The sequence below is a fragment of the Caloenas nicobarica genome, chromosome 20, assembly GCF_036013445.1.
Source record: "Caloenas nicobarica isolate bCalNic1 chromosome 20, bCalNic1.hap1, whole genome shotgun sequence".
Lineage (NCBI taxonomy): Eukaryota > Metazoa > Chordata > Aves > Columbiformes > Columbidae > Caloenas > Caloenas nicobarica.
In genome coordinates this window covers 7,694,451-7,716,890 of record NC_088264.1, presented here as the reverse complement: position 1 = coordinate 7,716,890, position 22,440 = coordinate 7,694,451, and the positions used below count along the sequence as shown (strand labels likewise).

The following is a 22,440-nucleotide window of genomic DNA, read 5'->3' as shown; positions in this document are numbered from 1 at the left end:
GCATATTATTTAGTGAAAGTTATAAAGAGAGAAGCCAAGGCAACTACTCGGTGCTCTCAACGTCCTCCCCGCGCTTGGAATGCTCCCACCAGCTCTGGAAGAGAACATTTCACAGCCACTTACCAGAAAAGCTTTGTGCTTGTAAACTGTTTGCTGAAATTAATGTTTCTCTTTGATTCTGTTTCAGAGAAGGACTCCAGCTACAGGATGCGGGCACAGGCTTGCAGATCAAAAGCCACATGAACATGTATCAATACCCTCAGTGCAGTGACAGAGTCTTTTCCCGTTCCACGGGTGATACCTGAGCTGGTCTTGCCTAACTGGACGATGTGGACCCGTCAGAGCACCTGTGCTTAGCGTCCTCAGGCAGAAGCTATAACAGAGTGAAGCCCCTCAACTCCACTCCCACTGTCACTCGCCCCAAACAAACTCTTCTGTCCTAAAAGCTCCAGGGACTGCTGTTGGGAGACCTTGATATCCATTCATTGGCAAGATTCAGAAAAGCAAGCACAAGCCTGATGAAGGTGACACGCATATATTTACATCACCTCTCTTCAAGTTAAGTCCTGAACTATCATCCTGTCCACTCTTAGAACTTAAACCCAGCTCTCCTGTGGTAAAAACTACAGACAAATAACCAGCTAAGCCCCATAATAAATACACATCATCATGCATCACCATCCCAACTAAGGTAGCTCAAGCTACAAAACCTACCCCAAGCTCATAAATACATCTCTGCTTAGTTAGAGCTAAACTCCATTTATGTCCTAAGAGCATATATTTAAAACTTTTGCAAGGCTGCCTAGAATTCAGTCTCTAACAAACACCACAGGAGTTTTGCCCTAAACATTTAACCCCAGGCTATTTCAAGTCCAATTGTTATGAAAACAAAAGATGCTAGACCACTCTCAAAATGTGTGAATGGACTTGTGCTTAGACAAAGTGCAAAAAAAGCCAACACAGATAACTCAGATTCACAAAACAATGAACTGAAAAAAGCCATCAAATATAAAACTACTTAGAGGAAAAGAATAAGGGGTGGGAAAAACAGAGGGTGTGAAAAAAGACATGGTGATATATTGATTTACATTCCCATTCCATACATCTGAGCAAACAACTTGCATGCAATGTGCTTAGAGAGAAATTAAAGATTAATAAGTTTCAACTTTTATAGCAGAAATAAAGCTTTTCTTTTTGGTTTTAAATACAAAGCAATCCCATGTTATTGGAAATTGGAGAGCAGTTCTGCCAACAGTGGATGGAGATAAATTAAACAAGGACTTCATTATATAAATAGTTTGTCAAAGAACAACACAAGCACCAATGTGTTTGTAGACATGTGAGAAGGGAGTGTTTTTGCACTACTTGCTCCATTTGAGGATTTCAGTGACCTGGTACAGGGCTGATTTGCTCTGTTCATACACTTTGAATTAAACAAACTCCAAAAACTGTTTTAAAACCAAATTCCTTGCAGATTCAGTGAAGATCTTACAATATGCCAGAAACAGTACTGCAAAGAAAACCCTTTGCTGGGCAACTTCATCACACTTGCACACTTTCTGTACTTTCCCAATTCATATAGCTATCTTAACGATTATAAATTCTTAACATAATAAGAGGGCACATCTACTGTGCCCTGTACACACAGTGGAAATGAAGAAGAGGCCCTTGCTGCCTGCACTGCTGTGAAAGCAAGGCAATGGCAGGGCTGGTTCCCCGAGAGATGCTCTTGTGTGACTACAAGCTGCCACCTTTTGGTAAAGGACAGACCCCGGCCACCAGCGGCTCCATCCCCAGCAAGCTGCGGCTTTTCCCGGACACCTTCCAAACCCCTGCAAAGATAAGCTCTCTGCTTCTATATCTGGACAGGCAGCAAACAGCCTGCTGATCTGCCCATGGAGAAGCAGCCCCATGGGGACACAGATAACCCTTTTAACCCGTGGATATATGCATTAAGTCAACTCCCCGACATCAATCCTTCAGCAGAGCAAAATAAAGCCACTGCCAGTTGAAAGCCCCAGTGCACCCTCCCAGACCACTCCTCACTCTCACCTGAGTTAACCTGGGTCCAGACAAACTATTTTCTCTCAGGTACTACTCAAATCTTAAAAACACTTATGCACACAGCCTGTTTTCACCAAGGTGGGAAGAAGCATCCCTAGATCGCTCACTGCAGGACTCGGAAAAGGTAAAGCGATTACATGAATCAAGCCAATAAAGTGCTTCTGCAGCTTTTGCTGAGCACCCGTTCTGAACTGCTCATAATTCAGACAACAGTTTCAATGTGACATAACATATGTTAACCTGTGTAATTACAGGCCTTTAAATGGAGCATAATTTTTTTAAAAGTTAAACACCATATCCAGAAATAATAGTACCAGACATACTTTCCTAATTAATACAGCCATGCAAGGCGGGGAAAATGTGAGAAGGAACACTTTAAAGCAAAAAGGACAGCGCTATTTTTATTAACAGCACGATCAACAACACTAATTGGATTTCCTCCTAGACAAGGTACGATCCAGATTAGACGTATGCATGCAAAGATAGATGGTGTAAGAACCCACTCCCACACGATGCACATACCAATTATATGTCCAGATATTTGCACAGAATATGCTTTCCACAAACATATGTGCTCACAGTGTAGAAGTTATGCTCATAGCATATTCAGCAATTAAAAAAAGTAAAATCCTGTGTTTCTGCAAGGCCTTTTAGCTTTTCAATTTGAATGCCGTTTGTAAAAATTACTACTCACAACAGCACTCCCCAGAGCTCTGCTAGTATCTGATTGGCAAAGAGTGAAAAAGAGAAGGTGCTGAGGGAAGACAGAACATGCAAACACAGCTCCTACCCATTCCTGCCTTGTTCAAACAAGCCTGTCTGGCAATAGCTACAGGCCTGAGGCACTAGAGCAAATCAGTCCCTCACCCCATCCCTCCTCGCTCCTTCAGGAGGTTACTTAAGAGCTCTGCAACAGAGCAAAAGCACTCTGCCTGGAGCAGAGCGCAGCAGCGTTGCCTGCTCTTTGGAGCTGCGAGGCTGGGGGTACCACTTTTAAAACAACATTCAAATCCCAAAGCTCTCTGTACCATGTGTTCAGACAAAACATGGAAACCAAATATACTACAACGAATGTATGGCAGGGTAGATCTTTAACAGAGCACTGCATTTTACAGGGCTCAAGAAATGCTATATAAATAATGCCTTGCATGGCATTTGCTGTGCCTGCAGCCGCCAGCCCTGCTTGCCCACATCCCTTTTGCTTCACTGTGGCAAACTGCTGGATGGGGGGAACCACTGAAGAGAGAGCAATGCAGCATGCTACATCAGCAGCACATCTGGAGCAAGGGGTCACGGGAGAAGAAACAACAACTGCCTTCCTTCCAGGAGAGGAGAGGCAGAGCATAGAATCACAGAATTGTTTTGGTTGGAAAAGACCTTTAAGACCATTGAGTCCAACCATGCCCTCCTTTGCAGGCTCCTTTTATCCTTCTGAGGAAAAAGGGCTTTATTTCAAGAGACCCTCCAATGAGAGTTAAACCCTGATCACTTAAGCTGGGACACCAAAAGCAGAGGATGTGCTTATTTAAATCAAAAGGCCATAGAGCAAAGACAATCAGAAGGTACCGAAGGTACTGGCTGGTCCCTGCCACTGGAGGGCAGGAGAGGCACTAAAACATCTTAAATCAGCTGGTTTCCCCAACAGACAAGGAATGAGCTCCCCACAGAAGATTTCAGCAAAGCAGGGAACACCATCATGACCATGCCGAGCCTTACTACGAGCACGCCAGTCCTCATCCATCTTCCTCTCCAGTCCTCATCTTCCTCTCCAGTCCTCATCCATCATCCTCTCCAGTCCTCATCTTCCGCCCCTCACGTGAATGCTCAGGTGACTCCAGTGCCTGTTGGCAACACCCCACCCCTAACACATCAGCTGCAACCTCAGGTTCAAGAAATTTTGCATTTGCTTGAAATTCAGACATTACTCAGAGAGAGAGCAGAGCCGATAAATTATAAGCCTTTCTGATCATTTCAGACACCTCTTTCAGAGCATTTTACCTTGATATGCTGTCTAAAAAAAACCACCACCTTCTTAAAAGTGTATTCACTGTGTCAGACAAAAAAACACGTTAACTACACAGTGCACCACAGGAAAGCGTTTTTCATTGGTAAAAGGGTTCCATGACAAGTCTAAAGCATGGAATTAAAAAAAAAAAACAAAACCACAAAAAAGCCACGACAAAGCAAACAAAAAAACCCACCATAACAAAAAAACCACCACAGAAGGAACAGCATGTACATACGCACATGCAGAATGACAGGGAGACCATTTCAGCTATCACCTGTAACTTGCACTTTAATACAAAAGAAAAAAAAAAAGTGCATTTCAAGAGTCCAAACTGAAATGTGCTCCAGCTCTTGTATGGCAAAAACATCTTCCTAATTTAATCACTTCTGACCACAAAATACGTTTAAGCCTCCAAGCAATATCAGTAACTAAGGAGATAAAAATTAACACTTTGGGTTCAATACTTATCTATTCAGGAAATGGCTTTAAAAAGTACGAAAGGCAGAAAACCAACACACAAGCGTTTTTCTCCCTTAGTTTCTGGTACAAGCCTTTCCAGGGTGGGTAGCGGTGCATCCAGAGGGCTGCAATAGACCTGCGAGCCGTGCCGGAGCCCAGTGAGCGGCCAGGGGTGGCCCTGGCGCTGCCCCGGCAGAGGCCACGCGGAGCGGGGTGCAGGACACCCCAAAGCCAGCAGGCTGCCCCAAAGCCAGCAGGCTGCCCCAGCAAAAATGGGCAAAAACGCGGTGAGGGAAATTCTGCAGCAGAAACTTTAGGCATCCTGTGCCCTAGGTTTCAGGGACAGCTTCTTCAAAAAAATGTTCCTTAGCAGCTACTGGATATAGCAACAATGGCAGCCAAAAAAGGGCAAAAAGATAAATGGTGGGAGTTACTAGGAAGACAGGAGGACAAAGATAACAGGAGTGTAAGCACAGGGAATAAGGGAGGGAAATCAAAAAATGAAAGCTGACAGATTAATACAGCCCATAAAGATCTGGAAAGTAATTATGCTTCTGAGTCGGTATCGATAGGTTAATAAAATTCCCTTCTGTGGCCCCACTGGAATTGGTAAAGAAGGGAGGAAAAAAAAATTATATTTACTGACAGTAGTGCCAAAGGTTTCCTGGTTTTCTGCTGAGGGGAACATTAAGCTTTGCTGCTACGTTAACACTTTCCTCTAATAACATGGTTTATGGAACAGCAGTTGATGGTCAAGATTTCTATAAGAGCAAGGCATTTCAACAACAAGATTAGACCAAGCATAAGCCTTACACTATATTGGAAATAGCCAAGGAGCCAAACTAGACTGTGACAAACAAAAGATAATCAAACTGCAAACCTAAGAGTCAGAAGGCACGTTTAATTTCATTTTTCCCCACCGGAAGTAACTGGTTCTGAGTTCACTTTGGCATGCTAGAGAGACACGCGTGAATTCCAACTGTAATAGCCATAATAGCTCTATTTGTTGATTACTATAAATTCACAAAAGGGGAAAGGAATCCCATTTCCGTCAGAGGGCGAGAGGCAGGCAAGGGAATTAGTGGAACCAAGAACTAGTGTTTGCACAACACATCCTGGTGATAATGAAGGATATCACATCACTGTCCCCACCTAAAAAACTCAACAGCCTCCACACATAATTAAATTATGGGGAACACATAGATTAATTTCAGCTGTAGAAATAATACCAGTACAGGCAGTATTCCTCCCTGGAAACAGAAGGAATACATGCTCACAGAGTACTGCTATTATCCGCATAAAAACCACCATAGATTTGGAGAAAGCTGTGATGATATCATTAAAATTTAAAAAGCAAGGCAAAAAAAAAAAAATCAAATACTGAATGTGCTAAAAAGGTGGGTTTATATCAAACAATTATTTGCTTCTCAGAGAGAGAGAAGATGAGAACTCCCCAGGTCTACCTTACAGGTTCAGTGAAGGACAGTGTTTCACCTGCCGGTGTTCAGATGTGTTTTGTACTCCAGGATTTTCCTGTGTAAATAGGAATCAATGAACAGCACTTGAGAATAATCTGCCTGTACATGATCACCAAAGCAACAATTCACAGCAGTGCATATTTGAGATAGAAATCCACAAGGGATGTAAAAAGCCTTTGAAGACAATGTCCATCAATTAATCAGCCGGTGCTTTAAGGCAATAACAACAGGCAAGAATTCCCAAGTAGACACTTCCATAAATCGATGTGAACCTCCAACTCAGACTGTACTTAAGTGTTTATAGATCTAATAGAATTAGTGCTTACTTTTTTAAAGAGTTGACCAATGCAAGGTTTGAACTTTCATTTACTGCCTGTGGAATCACCAACCTGCTGACAGATGAGCACAGTAAATTCAGAGAAGGGACTTACACTATAGCAGCCAGGTACTAAAGTTTGTCATGCACCATCGATCCCCTTGTGCCTCTCCGGTTCCTCCTGCACAGCAACACAGGTTCCAGTCTGTTCTTTTAACCACCTTCCCCCTCAGTTTATAAACTTCACACGCTGGAAGCGAGCCGTGGGTGGGAGGCTGGAGAAGGCAGCGGCTCCTGCAGTCCTGCTCCCTGGGACGCCCTGCAGCAGGCACGCAGCACCCTGCCTCGAAGACACACTGCAGCACTGCCCTCCCCAAAAAAGAAAACACGAGCTGGAGTCCACACAAACCAAGGCGCCCTGAAGGATCTTCTTACCTAACACACAAAAGCAGTCAACCCATATAATCATCCTAGGCTACTATAGGCCATACATGTCCTTACCAACAACTACCTCAAGATTATTTTTTTTAATTACATTAGCCACATTAGACCCTACCTCCTACCACCTTAACTCGTTCATCATGCTTTCACCACTCTTTAGTTTATAATTTTAGGAATCGCTTAACTTTTGACTCTGAAGATGTAGGTACATGTAAAACTAAGCTTGCAGAAGCCTTCCCTGGCTCAAGATCTTCAGATTACGAATTCCCTGCAGTGGCTCAGCTCCATGTCCATCATGTGTCATGAATGCCCTTGTCCCTCTATAAATAACCAGCCCAAAATCCTTTACGGCTGATGGAAGTGTTCAATTTGCAGGGGAAGAAAACTGTGTTGCTAAGGAACTGCAAAGAAACAAAGGCCAGAGAGTGGTAATCTGAAATGAAATGAAAGGAATTAATTTAATTGGCCCTTGATACGTTGGGTATTTGGCATATTATCAGCAATGTAGCAGGCTGTAGGCTTTGTTTCAAACTTAGGCTGAAAGAACAGTCAGAACATGATTGCACCCTTAATTTAGGGATTAGCTGCGTTCTCTCTTCTTCATCCAAACCCTGTCCACTTTCGTGGATTTCAGACAAAATTTTAAAAGCAAACCATGCGCATATCAGTTTGAACTACAGCTATGCCTACGGTTCTTGAGAGTCCCTTTTTTTAGATGAAGACAAAGGGTAAGGATTTTCTTCACATTTAGTCTCACTAGTAGACCAACAGATGTGTTTGCCAGAAAGCACTGGCTTTCATGTTTTGCTGATTTTGGCAGAGATCTCAGCAACGCCCAGAACCAAATACTGTTTCACGGATTTTTGTTTTGCAACATTTTCATTTCAGGAAAATATTTTCAACTGTTTATATATTTTTTTTAAAGACTCCATGTGATGGAAGATCTTTCAAGCTCTTTCTCAGCTGAGAATTTCAGTTGTTTTAAAGAGTATTTCCTTTCCTTTTTTTGACATAGATCTTTCTCTAGTGAAGCTTTTTTCTTCTTCCTTTTTCTTTCAATTTACTTAAACAGAAGAGAGTTACAACTGCAGAGACTAAATCCCTGGCATGTTTAGCAAATCACAGAATCACAGAATCACAGAATGTTAGGGATTGGAAGGGACCTCAAAAGATCATCTAGTCCAATCCCCCTGCCAGAGCAGGAAAACTTAGGTGAGGTTACACAGGAAGGCGTCCAGGCGGGTTTTGAATGTCTCCAGAGAAGGAGAATCCACAACCCCCCTGGGCAGCCTGTTCCAGTGCTCTGTCACCCTCACTGAGAAGAAGTTTCTTCTCACATTTAAGTGGAACCTCTTGTGTTCCAGCTTGAACCCATTACCCCTTGTCTTACTGTTGGTTGTCACTGAGAAGAGCCTAGCTCCATCCTCGTGACACCCACCCTTTATATATTTATAAACATTAATGAGGTCACCCCTCAGTCTCCTCTTCTGCAAGCTAAAGAGACCCAGCTCCCTCAGCCTTTCCTCATAAGGGAGATGCTCCACTCCCTTAATCATCTTTGTGGCCCTGCGCTGGACTCTCTCCAGCAGTTCCCTGTCCTTCTTGAACTGAGGGGCCCAGAACTGGACACAATATTCCAGATGAGGTCTCACCAGGGCAGAGTAGAGGGGAAGGAGAACCTCTCTGGACCTACTAACCACCCCCCTTCTAATACACCCCAGGATGCCATTGGCCTTCTTGGCCACAAGGGCACAGTGCTGGCTCATGGTCATCCTGCTGTCCACCAGGACCCCCAGGTCTCTTTCCCCTACACTGCTCTCTAATAGGTCATTCCCCAACCTGTACTGGAACCTGGGGTTGTTCCTGCCCAGATGCAAGACTCTACATTTCCCCTTGTTATATTTCATTAAATTTTTCCCCGCCCAACTCTCTAGCCTGTCCAGATCTCGCTGGATGGCAGCACAGCCTTCTGGCGTGTCAGCCACTCCTCCCAGCTTGGTGTCATCAGCAAACTTGCTGATAGTACACTCAATTCCCTCATCCAAGTCATTGATGAATATATTGAACAGTATTGGTCCCAGCCTTTACAATTTGTTACACATCTTCCAACACTCAGCTTAAGTATCACAAATACCTGGTATTTAATATTCCCAGAGTCAAAATTCTAGTACTTCAATTGTTCAAGCTGTATCTTAACTCACAAGACGTCAGGTATCAAACTGACAACCTCGCCTTCTTTCTTTCTTGCTGTGATTTTAGGAGCTATATTGTTGAACACCGTCTGACTCATGAGTAGACTTTGCCACATGAAAGTATCCCATAAAATAACTATCAAATAACAATAACAAAACTATCACGCTTTCATGCAACAAACAACAGGCTTTCATGAGCGGTTTACAAGGAACTGACTTAGTAACCAAATGAGGTGTGTGTCCCACCTATCTTCTCCTTCTCACCCACCACTACCTCCTTATGCCCTTAACTGCGCTTTTCTAGATCTTAACCTGGTTAGGTCTTACTGGTTGAATTAATTGGGTTTGTAATGCCTAGTTGACAAAGAAAAGACCTCTCCCTGAAAATTCTGTTTGTTTTAACTTTCTTGTGATGTCGAATCACAAAACACACTAGTTATGCTGTAATTACATTTTTTTTTCCCCCCCATGAACATCTGTTTTTATTATCATAGGATCATAACGTAGTTTGGGTTGGAAGGGACCTTCAAAGCTCATCTAGCCCAACCCCCATGCAATAAGCAGGGACATCTTCAGCTAGATCAGGTTGATGAACACCATACAAGAAATGTTGCCATTAATACAATGAGCTTTACCTACACATGCTAACTCCAGCTCCCAGTCTAGAAAATTTTTGTCTAGCCAATTGAAAACAAAATTCCAGACTTGTAAACCTTTCCAAACACTGTTTTGGACAGTTATTGGATAAAAACATTAAACATGTATTCCATGCTTTTTGAGAAACACAGGTAGAGCACGTTAGAACTGCAGTGAAAGGCACAGCAACAAATTTCTCAGTGTGCCTCTGTGTGGCCATCAGAGATAACATTGTATTACCACAGTTCTTTAATGTCTTTTTGGAAAATGCAAAACTTAAGACTTCCAGAGGAAATAACGTAGGTGCTGCCTTATTTCCTGAATTCATGTAACTGCTACAATTCACTCATCACTCTTTTGAAATAAGAATTGAGGAGACACACACACACAAAAAATCTGCTACCACACAAGAAAAGCAACAAAAAGGTAAGAGAAGTTTACAGTACAAAGTTGTTCAGAAGTGTGTTTTTCCTGAAGTCTCAAGGCACCCTTCACATCACGGGAGGGCCCCACCACTCACAGCCTCTTGTGCTCCCTCTTCTGTGCAGCAAACAACTGTAGTGTAGCATGAGTGGTCTGTTTCCTTAAAATACTGTTAATAATGTTACAAAGGTGACTCTTCTCTTTGACTTGTTTTCCATTTGTACAAGTGTTTTCCTTCCAAAGGCACTATCGTAGCGTTCCAGACTCTCACTTTCCTGCTCTGCTGTCCCCAGGAAAGATTCTAGAGCCTACGGTCTAAATGAGCACATATGCATGGCCATAAAGATCACAAGGTCCTAGACATCACGAGATATCAGTAGGAGTGTTTCTGACCTACAATGTCCTCTGCCAAAACATGAGGCGATTCCGCGAGCCTGTCACTTTGAACCAAACAGACCAGTAACTAATGTCTGACCAGATGAACATGACTTGGAACAAACTTAGAACCATCTAGAGAGGCCTCGGCCACACTAACGCATTGTACTGATCAGTTTAAATTCAGCCTATGTTATCTGATGGTTTATTTGCAACAGACAGGATGTAAACATCATCATCTCTCCTGAGGTTCTCACTCTACACTCCTATACAGTAACACACGCACATGATCTTAAATGCAAGGAATGGATTTGAAAAGCAGCATTACCAAACATTACTAGATTGTGGGGTTTTTTTTTGCTCACCGTGCACACAGAGGTTTCATCCCCAGTCTTTACTCTGTTCCGAGCCAAAAGCTGCTCCAAGAGGCTGAGTCTGTGCAGCAGCCAGGAAAACGCCAGCAGCAGCTCCCGACTACCCGCTGAGCCGTCGGACGGGAGCCGATAGAGTTCTGGCCTGCCATAGCCATGGTACCACAGTGCTGACTTCACAAACCTAATCTGGTTATCTGAAAAAAAGAAAATAATTAGGAATAACACACTGCACTACTCAATGCATTTAGCCATTCAGTTCCAGAAACTCCTGCTTCCTCTGAGAGCAAGATTTTTCATCAAGCCTAAGATTAGTGGAAGACAGCGAAGACTAGAGTCTTCATCAATAACCGATAAAGGACAGGAGGAAAGGGTAAAAGCCTTCCTTATGCTGCCCCATTCTGATCTACAGGAACTATTGCCAAGGGAAATGAAGAAATCCAAAACTGAGAGGCCAGTAATGGTTTCTTGGAGACTAACAAAGGCAAAAAAGGTAAATAGCCATCCCCACTATAACAGGACTCCAACTCGCCAGTTCATTTTTTATGAGCCACTAAGAATGCTATGAATTAGTAAACACTCAGAGTCACTTTACTCCTGAATGAAACTGGAATGTAGAGATAGGAGTTTCACAGCCTGCTGCAAATCTCTGGGCACCAGTGAGCAGGCAGAGATAATTCAAGCCACCACACCGCACACAGACTGCATGGACTATTTAATTCTCAGGAATGCTCTGATCTGTATTGCTTCACCCCAGCAAATGTTACCTGACAGCTACAAGACAGGTACAACAGAATTGTAAAATACTGAGGAAAACCGTTCTGACCTGTAATCCTCAGCTCTGTGCTAAGTCAAAACTATAAGAAAGAACATAATAAGGGGGCACAATGATTAGCAATACATACTGGGGAAGAACCAATGGTTGTAAAAGGAAGTCCTGTTCAGAAAGCTACTGGAGTTCTCCAAAGGCAGTAACAAGCAAGTGATTAAGGAAGATTCCACCCATGCAGAACATTCAGATATCGCAGAGGGATTCAACTAGCACAACAAAACTTAGGCACTGCGGTGGGGGGAGAGGGAAGGCCCTTGAATCGATGACAAGCATCTAGCAGACAAGAACCAGAGAGTAGGAACAAATGGTGGTTGCACATGTGGGCTCTGTACTAAACAGCTGCTGTTCAACCAACTCAAAATTACACACAGACAATGTGATAGTGACAGAAAGTTTGGTGCTGATGTGATATTACTCAGTAGTTAAGGAATGTGGGCTGAGAGTTACACAGGCTCGAGAAGAACTGGATTTACAGAACAGGAGTTCGTGGAAGCTTACGAAATACAAAGATACCCACCCTGGTTTGGGAAGTCTGAGATGTAAATTACTGGAGGCTGAAAGAACGCCCCCCGAAAGCATCCTTCTATATTTGCTCTTTCCTTTCCCCTGGGCATTCATTTTAACATCTGCCACAGCTGGAGGGAGCTAGAGGAACCTTCGGCTTGATCCAGCTTAGGCATTCTTACAAAGTAAGGAAGAAAGCTGCTCCCCTCTTCCAGTATAATGCTTCAGTATCTCTGTAAGGTTTCATAAAAACGGTACACACTCACACACAAAAATAACAGGAAGTACAAACCTCACACAATCCAAGATTGTCCCTGCTGTCCTTAATTAACATACCAATTCACCGTGTTACATACTCATTTGACTGCTCCTTGCCACTTGTGGTAAAAACATCCCTTAGCATTGACACACGTCGTCGTCTTTCTTTGTCTGGCATCAACTGCTGAAGCTCAAAAACCACATAATGACCAACTTCAAAACAAAAACCAAGAAAAAAATCCTGATGCTCTCAAAAGGAATTTGTTAATTACAAGAGTCTCTCACAGTGAAGAGTGGCTGATGTAACTTGATTTGCAAAATGCTAAAGGAGTCTTATCCACCAAAAGGAACACAAAACCAAGACACAGGGAGGAGCTACAAGCTGGCCTATGCTACCAACCCCATAGGAGCAGCGCATTGCTACAGCTCTGCTGAGGCTGGAAGGAGCTGGCAGGCATAAAGAGCCATCAAACCCTTTGCACGTTGACGAACCAGAGGAAGGTATATTGTTTGTGCTGTTTGACCAGCTTTAGGATTTCGGGAAACATGAGTGCAGATCCTTAGGGACATGCCTACTTTCAGAGTGCTCCTCAGTCCAAATACACGTATAATAAACTGTTATACACATGACTACACATCCTCAGCAGTAGGGAATACATGATTGGCCATGTGAAAGCTACAAATGGATTCCTGACAAAGACATTAACCATGAGTGAAGAACAAAAAACAAGATCAGGAGTGCGATTAAGCAGGTGACACAATGGTGCAGAGCTACTAATTTTTTGCAGGACTAGTGTTTTGCGTAGCAGAGCTTCTGCAGACATATATGACAGTTGGACAACTGTTTTTAAGTCTAGCTTGTTTCCACATTATAGACACAAAAAGAAAACACAAACACCTAAAACACTTTGTGCCTTTTGCAGAACCTGTGAATGTAAAAACAAGCAGCTTCCCTTCACGATGCCAGGGTGGTAGAAATGCCTATGGTTTGCTGAAAATCTTGCTGCAGAGATGCACTCCAATCACTCATGCACAGAAGGAACACTCAGATATTCGAGATTTTATTTTGATCGCTCTTGAACATTCTCACATGAGCTAGGTTTTCATGTTGCCCTTTCATTTTCTTTGTGCATTTGTCAAGAAAGGAACTGCCATAACAGGTAAAGGTAGAAACACTTCAAAAGGAACGAAGATCCTTTTTCAAAGCAAACAAGCATCACATGCTGCCATCTGCAGTTCAGGGAGCTCCCCAAAAAAATCACATATCAAAGCGAAGGAACAGAGAGCAAGCCAGGTGGTGTTCTCCTTTATCATCATTTCCCTGTTCTGATGTGCCAGTCAGGACCAGATCCACCAAGGCAATTCACCACCTGAATTTCTGTGTTGCTCTGGTGCTTTATCTTCCCTTATTTCCTCTCTCCCTCTACAACACATTGCCCTCACACAAGAGGCTACGACTGGTTTATCAGGCAGGAATTGTGGGTGAACAGTCAAAATACAGATCTTGAACTGGGTCTCAAAGAGCCTTTCCATGACCTTAGAGAGGTCACTTAGTTTTCCTTATCTCTCTGTAGAGATGCTTACAAGGAAACAGTGCTCAAATAAATGGCAGTGGAGGCTATATGAGTCCCCAAAACCAAGATGGATTCCTCCAAAATGTGCAGCCAAGACAGAGAAAATACATCACTCCAATAGCAGGTAACACCATTCACTCAAACACCTTCTCTTTGACAGCATCTTCTTATGGCATTTCATTAGGATTAGGCAATTTATAGAGAAAGACCCACACAGTCCTGCCAACTAATCCCCTTCTGCATGCACATTATTTTTAAAAGTACGTTCAGCAGGTAAGACCAAGCACTGGGTGAACCTCGGGGTTCAGCTCTCTTAAAACTATACTCAAGCTGTGCTCTTCTGCCTTATGAATCCTGCAGAATATTTTCAGTGAATTACAGCATGATGTTCAAATAAGGGTTATGCATTAGCCTGGCAGGCTAGGATGGAAAGGAACTAAATCAAATACAAGAACAGACACAGATACATTATTTCCTGCACTCAGGCAAGAAACACCTGCATAGGTAGTGGTATTATGGGAAACTACTGCTGCAGAAGAACATTTTCTGCTTCATTTGTCAAACAAACAAAAATATATTGCAGCTCCAGCCCCCTTTCCTATGCAATAAAAAACGAATTTAGGCTCCAGAAAAGAAACATTTCCTCCAGCTCTCTAAATACATATTGCACTGCTATCTGGTGGGGCTGTTAGGATGTTAATGAAGTCCATCAGCTCTCAGCCTCTGTGAGGGAAGAGCAGCACAAAACCACTGATCATGACTTCATCAGTAAGGTTATGCCTGGAGAACCATTGCACAGCTCGCTTTGCCTCGTACTCCACTGATGAGAGACACATTGTTCTGACACATCTAAAGGGCTGGAGTGTATTAACAGCTTTGCACCAAAGTTTACAGTAAGTGGTTTTTACTGCGTGAAGAAAAAATTCTTCCGAAATGAGAAACCAAAAGAGCCATTTGCAGAATTTTATAACCACTGACCGGTAGGCTCCAGTGAGGTTTCTGGTTTCTTTTTGCAAGAATGCAATAGTTCCTATATTTTCAAACTTCAAACTCTATGGGTGTTTTTTTATATGTAATTTTTCAAATATTTTGTTTTCTGCTAGCTAGGCAAAAACATATATCAACCATTTAAAAACATGATGCAGAAAGTTTTTCTAAACAAAATCACATACAGCCATAACAAGGGAATGACTAATAGCTGTTCTAGTCAAAGCAAAGTTTAATCTCCTCTAAAATTCAATTATATAACAAAAGCAGATAAAAAATTGACTAACGAAAACCAGTAACTCAAAACAGAAATACATACTGGGGTGAAACTTTGAAAGTCACTTGACAAAAGGTTTTCCCAGATTAAGGAAAAGTTTTCTGGAAAAATCCGTCCTTTTCCATGGGCAAAATCTGTAAAAGTATTCTGTCCTTGCAACACGCTGCTTTCTCCTAAGCACCTCACAACTGCAAATGGCCCAACATCTGGCACGTAGTCCTTGAAATGCAGGTCTCGCTCTACAGAGTAGTGAGAAGAACCACTGTGACCCCAACAACACAGGTAGACTACAGTCCAAAGCTCAGCGTTTTCCTTTGGAAAAGCTTTTAGCCTAAAAAAGAGAAAGGTTGCGATGGCCATTCGAGTATGACGTCTCTTTTCCAGAAAGCTGTTCCTGTACACACAGTAATCCTCACACTGAAGGAGTCTTCACAGCCTTCCTCTGGGATCTGGCAACTGCTGCTCTCCTTGTTTTAGCTACAATAATTAAGAGGCTGTACAAAAACAGCAAAGAAAGGAAAGCCTGGTGCATGGACTAAAGCACTAGACATGGATTGGAGGAATCCATTTCAATTCCTTGTGGTGCTACAGGATCCTGTCCAAACCTGAGAAAGTTATTTAGTCCCTATGCCCAAGGTTTCCACTTTATTTCCATGAAATAAATAACTGAAAGACCATAAGTGCTCCAGACCAGGGACAGAGAAGAGAGGCAGTAAAATATTGATTGTGCTCACAGCAGACAACTCATTGACTTGGCCAAGCAAAGGTAATTAGTGTAATCTGAAAAACTGTACAGCTCTCTGACCAGAGTTTCAGCTTTAATCACTGAGAACAATCAAGTTTCTTGAAAATCAGCTCAGCAGTTCTGGGCAGAAACACACATTCCTGCCTCACGATCTACCAGCAGGGGCTGAGCGTGCTCTCTGTAGAGCCACCAGCCTGCCACATGCACAGGGAAATCCCGTCTCCAAACACTACAAGTAATTAATAAGGGAGCAGCCGGGATTCAATGAGGCTGCACTTGTGCAGGACCACCTCCACAAAGCTGTAGGAGACAGCCAATAAATTGAATTACAATACACAGCAGACTGGGGATAAGCAAAAACAGCCAAATGAAAAATAGCAGTCCTGTGAGTAACACAGAGCCATGCTGATTTCCTGCCCAGCTCCTGGGAAAACTATGCTTGTTTTGCTCCATGTTCCTTGAGAGATTCTGTCCACAATGCTTAGCCTTTTTTAACTCCATTTACAGAGCCATTAGATTCCCAGCTCTTCAGGGGATAAAACAGTGTTGTTTAGGTTTTTTTGCCTTCAAGGGCAAAAGTGGATTTTAAGTGGTTTTGGTCTGAGGAGACCTCTATCCATTTCCTCTGACGCTGAACGGGCTCTAGACAGACATCTTTCAAGAGGGAAGTCTGGGGGGTACTCCTGTACTTGGAATAACATACATTTAAGAAGTGACTTAGTGCTCTGCCACTGTGAGAAGCCAACATGCATCCATCTTCTCTCTGGAACAGTGGCTCTGACCATAGAGATATTCACGGTCCCTCTAAAATATTCACACACACTTTACTTTTTGTTTTGTTTAGAACTTCAATCCAAAACAATGCCTCTGTGGTTCATATGCTATAATTCACAGCCCTGACATAGGACTTGATAGAAAATTAACCACAGAATCATGCATCATAAGCGGAATGGGGAAAGAATCAAAGGAAAAACAAATCTATTTCTGTAACTATCTTTGCAGATGCTGAGAATGTACAAGATCATTGTAGAGATTTACCTGCAGTAAAATGTCAAAGGGAAGCAAGAACCCCTAGCAGACAAAAACATCCCAGTTTCCTGGACAAACCAAGCCAAAGAGGAGCAAACCTGCCTGCACACCTGTGATGCAACAGTAAGTTGGTGGCACAGGTACTCAAAATGGAGCATTCCTGACAGGGAGCAAGAAGCAAAATAAAAAGTGCCACAAAACCAGTCCCAGTACTTCCCTGGGACAGACAGAAACTGCACAGTCTGACAGACTGACCAGGTTACCTATGTCATCAGATTCCGCCCACTTGCCTCCATGGATTTGCTTCAGAAGAGCATAAAGCAACCTCCAGAAATCCAGGCTCTGCAAAAGAAAGAAAGGGATAGTGGGAGATCAGCAAGAAAAATATCTGCCATGTAATTAGTGTTAATTAGCCAATTAGACCCATACCTGAGCATCAGCTGTTCCATGCAAGAGCAAACCTGCGTCCTGCCGACACTGTCAAATCAGGCAGGTTCACATATCAGCTGCCTTATGAATGCCACCTACAGCAAGGTGTGCTCAGAAAGACAAGGGCCAATAATGCTGGCTGTACTGCAAAACTCAGCACTTTTTCTTTGAGGAACACACACACACACAGGAGCGTGGCTTCCAAAACATCCGCTGTGATAGAACCACATATGGCACAACTTGCCTGTAGACCAACAAGCACCTGAAGTATCAAAAACTTGACAAACAAGAGGCAGCACGCAATGGGTTGGATCTGGATATCACTTCTTGGCCGCGCTGACAAACTGAAACACTGATTCTTACAGCTGGAATTTCAGTCAGCATTCATAAAATGCTTAAAATAACTGAGCAAGTGGAGCGCCCTGTGCGTGAGCTGGAAGCCTCACAAGCACCACCCTGTAAAGCCCCGGGCTGGTGTACAGGGCAGCAAACCTCAGGTGACACTACAGAGGTGTCCAATGATGTATGGAGTTTCCAGTTAAAACCACGATAAGACAAATCGCTTCCAAGAGCAGCGAGTGTGCTGAGTCCAGAGCGCGGGGCCCACGCAGAACCCCCACCCGGCCCCACGCCGCTGTCCCTGTCACAGTGTCCCCCCACAGAGATCCCTGCCGGCCCACAGAGGCGTCCCCCGACCGGCTGTCCCGTCCCCGTGCCCCCGGGGCTGCGGAGGAACAGCGGGGGCCGCCGGCAAAGGGTGTCCCGGGGCGGCCCGCGCTCACCGCCTGCGGCCGGTCGAACCTGGCGCGGCGGAGGGTGTCGGGGGCGGGCCGGGCACGGGGCGGCAGGGCCCGGCACAGCGCTCCGACGGCGGCCGGCAGCGCCCGGCCCGGCTGCGGCTGCGGCTGCTGCTCCCGGGGCTGCCGCCGCATAGCGCTCCGCCGCTTCCCGCCGCTTCCCGCCTCTGCCGGCGCGCAGCGGGCGCATGCGCAGAGCGGCGGCGCGGCCCCACGCTTCCGCTGAGCCCGGCCGCTGCAGCGCCCCCTGGCCACTGGGAGGAAGCACTGCAGCGGCGGCTCCTGCGCCGCGTGGGGGCGACACGCGTGTGACACCGCCCGGAGCTGTGACACCAACCGGAGCCGTGACACCAACCGGAGCTGTGACACCGCCCCGAGCCGTGACACCGCCCCGAGCCGTGACACTGCCCCGGGGCTTTCTCTCTGCCTTCTCACGGCCGACTGATCCCCCCGTGATTTCTCGTGCCCGCGGTCCCGCCCTAAGGCGGGGCACCCGCTCCTTGCCCGCCCGGGGCAGTGCCCCGCAGCGCAGGGCACAGCACGCGTGCACGTCACCTCTCGCTGCCCACGCGAGGCAAGGCAGGCTCACCCTGAGCCACAGCCACATCTCCCACCCAGCCAAAAACCTTCAGCGAGCCTTCCCCCACCCTCCCTGCCTGAAAGAATCATCATAAACCCCATTTTGGCTTTTCTACAAATACGGCTCTGCTGCTGTCAGGACAAGAAATCGTTTCTCGGGTGATGGGAGAGCGCAGGGGTTTGGCAGCACGGGATCAGCTCCAATCCTGCTTCCTGCCTTCCCCTCTGTTCAGCAGTGTGTGATGGAGGCAGCTCGGGTCTCCAGGCGCATAAGATCTTAATTGAAGCAATCCCAGGGATTAATCCTTGGGGAGGCAAGAGGGGAGAAACAGTTCTGCCATTTGGGAGACAGCTTGAGTCACTGAGAGAAAAAGTCCACCTCTTGGCTGGGGTTTGCATGGCCGAAACCTGGCCTTGAGACATATTCCCACTGCGGGCAGCACAGAGGGACAACGACCAGTGGACACCAGGGAGACTGGTCCCCTCCGCCAGCACAGCGGGGATCCTCCTGAACCAGGGATGCCTCTGCCTATGCTCAAAACCTCCACTGATGGCTTACTGGCCAACTAACCAGATCATAACCCATTTAATGTGCTATCTATGGATCTAGCATTATGCTTTTCCCTTTTATTTCTAGCATCTGAACACCATGAAACAACATGTGAAATTCCTTCCAGCGACAGAATGGCCTCTTACAGCCAAATGGCTGCTCGCAATGAGGAGAGAAATAATGTTGGTCCAATGAGACTTTCAGCAAAGCCCGCTCGCTAGCGTGAACTGTGTTTGCCCCCTTTCCCTCTGGTTGCTGCCTCTGCTGCCTCCCACCCCGAGCCGAACGCTGCATTGGTGTTCTATGGATCTCGCACAATGCTCTCCCAGTCCCACGGATCCTGGCTCCTGCTCCAGCCAGCCCTGAAAGGACCCCTGGGTGTGAGTTATCCAGGCTTAAGGATTTTTAAAATATCTCCTCTAGCAGCTGTTGTCTCACATCCTCCTTCTTTCCTAATGGCCTGGAAAGCATTTTCCTTATCCCTTGTCCAGCTCCAGCTCAGCAATCTCCATCCACTTCTTCGCTCTCCTTCCTAACAGGTTTGGCACCTCCACACAGTTCCTTGCCTTTGGTTCCCAATGGCCCATAAAGTCCTTTTTCATTGCCCAAAGCCTTATCGGACCTGGATAATCCTCTGCTGTCTTTGGCATCCTTCTCGACGTTCCATACCTTGCTGCTATCGGGTGCTGTCTGGTCCCTCCATGACACATCGCTTGTCTATTTTCCGGTCCCTGCTGCAGTCTCCGGGCAGGAGGACCTTCAGCTGGAGCCAATTTCCTGTGTTTTCGTGACCACTCCATAAACCCTGCTCAGAGACACCCCTGTCCCCACACACATTCCTCTGTCTAGGCCTTTTCTCCCCAGGGCAGCTGCTGAGACAAGGGCTCTCCTGCAGCACCCGGTGCACGCACCAGCAGGTGGTCCTGCCCATCGCCTCCCTCTCTGGCCTCCTATCCCCCAGCCAACACGCCAACCCCCGTACAGCGAGCATCATCCTCCAGCACAGGGGCAGCAGCTGGAACGCAAACCACCCCAGCACACCAGAAGCCCGCCAGCCGCCTCTCCATCCCGCCAGCCAGACCAGCCCCACGGCGTCCCGGAGCCAGGCTGGCTGCCCTCCTGGCCAGCGGCCCCTGGTCCCCGACGCCCCAGCGCGCAGCCCGCGGGTGCGGCTGACACGAGCCGCCTGGCGCTGTGGAGGGCTGGCGCCCGGCCACGGGCAAGTCGGACGCCAGGCAGCACGTCATGGTGCAACAGGGCCCCTGTCCTGGCACACGAGACCCCACTTATCTGCTCTGCTGGCTGTCTGGGTGATTTTCCCAGGGTGGGAGAAGCCGAAGGGAAGGCGATGGTTTCCTGCTGCTGGGCCTTGTGCTGTGCACAGACAAAGGAGGTGACGGTGTGACGGACCCGGCGTGCTGTCCCAGCAGGGGTGGCAGGGCCCCTGCCCTGCTGCATCCCGGCCACCCTCACCTCCCCAGTTCCAAACCCACTGACAGATGCAAACGAGCAATGATTGTCTGACGTCAGCACACCATTCTGATGTCACCGTGTGTATGTGTGAGGTCCCAGGAGACCAGTGGAAGCCTCCAAAAGCTCAGCTTGACCTGCCTGGCTGTTCCTCTCAGCCCACAGCTCTGTGCCGGCACTCAGGCATTTTTGAGAGGAGCCGAGCTGTGGGTTGATAATGCAGTGGGAGCAGCCGTGGGGACCACCATGGGAAGGGAAGCTCCAGCTGGGCTCTGAGCGGCCAGTGATGCTCCTGGGGACAGGCCACCAGGCTTCGCCCTGTCTTGGTTCCCCGGGTTCACGTGACGCTGTGCAGCCGGCCGTTTTTCTCAGGATATGTCGGCCGGGGTGATTTCCTCCCCGGGTGACTCAGCCGGGGCCGAGGGCGCCTGTTTGCACCCGCTCCATGGCAACCCACCGCACAGACAGCCCCGCTGTTTGCGGCCGTTGCCAGCAATGACAGCCGCGTCCCATTGCCTCACACAGATTGTATGCGATAACGGCCACCTCTGCTCGCCCCGGCAGCAGCACGGCTTCCTGATGTCACCTCGGCCCAGCCCTGCCGAGGGGAAGACGTGAGCTCTCCTCCTGGGAAAACATCCCCTTTGGTCTTTTATTTTTATTATTTTTTTAATGCTTTTATCCCCATGAAGGCGCAGGCAGGAGCCAGCCCGCCTCCCAGCCAGGCGCCCGGGCTGTGCATCGGTGCTTCCCACGCGCCGCCGCCAGCGCCGGGCAGCTGGAGCTCCTCTCCTCTCTCCTCACACGAGCAGCAGCTGAGCAGCCATCGGAGCAGAGACCCGCTGCTCTCCTTGCCCATGCAAGGGAGGCTTTGGGTGGCCGTAGCATTTCACACCCCGAGCAGATCAGTCAGGCTGCACGGTTTCCTATTGCAAAGGTTCCCAGCTCCTTCCCAACACCCTCCCGGCCCTGTTATGCATGCACTCTCTCCCCTCCCCGCGACACCGGGTTAATCAAAGCGGGAAAAGTCACACCCTGGCAACAGGGCGAACATCATGATGGCAGGAAGGAGCATCTCCTTGCCAGAGAGCAATGAGCTGCCTCCTGACACCATCCTCACCAGTGGGTGCCAGGGGTGCTGACGTTGCTGGGATGGCCAGCACACATTTAATACGCCAGGTTGCATCACACAACGCTTACAGATCATGAGGTCCTGGAGAAGGACCATAATGGTTACACGAATACTCTAGTGCAGGTTTTCCTCGACACGGCCTGCAGCAGGCCTGTGTGTGGGCTGTAGCTCCGAAGTTCAAGGTCAGCTCCCAGCAGTTGGATGCTTACTGTAGGCGTTGGCGTTTCAGGTCCTCTGATGCACGGTCTGCACTTTCAGCATGGTAACTGACTTGGGAAGGATTAGAAAAAAAGATCTGAGATCTTGCAATTCTCTGTTCTCAGGAGTTTCACCCTTTCGTCTTTACTTACACAGCCAAGTTGACATTCCTCTGCACTGAGGGAAACTCCCTCTGCCCTCTTCATCCCTGAGCCTTTAACCCAAGACTCACTGAACACAGAGACTTCAGTGGGAAGATCTTGTACCTTCCCCCTTGGAAACTCTCCCTGTTTCCTGGAAAAAACACAGGTGGAGT

General features: G+C 46.6%; 1 protein-coding gene across 1 annotated transcript in view; it reads right to left on the bottom strand.

Annotated features, from left to right (window-relative positions):
• TEDC1 (tubulin epsilon and delta complex 1) overlaps window positions 1-20,571 on the bottom strand; it is a 71,409-nt gene extending 50,838 nt beyond the window's left edge. The window contains exons 1-4 of the mRNA XM_065648914.1: window positions 20,307-20,571; window positions 18,181-18,674; window positions 17,233-17,311; window positions 10,758-10,960 (exon numbers count right to left, since the gene is read on the bottom strand). Coding sequence (XP_065504986.1) covers window positions 10,758-10,960; window positions 17,233-17,311; window positions 18,181-18,674; window positions 20,307-20,571 — 1,041 coding nt within the window. The remainder of the gene's footprint in view (window positions 1-10,757; window positions 10,961-17,232; window positions 17,312-18,180; window positions 18,675-20,306) is intronic.
• Window positions 20,572-22,440: the final 1,869 nt, after the last annotated feature.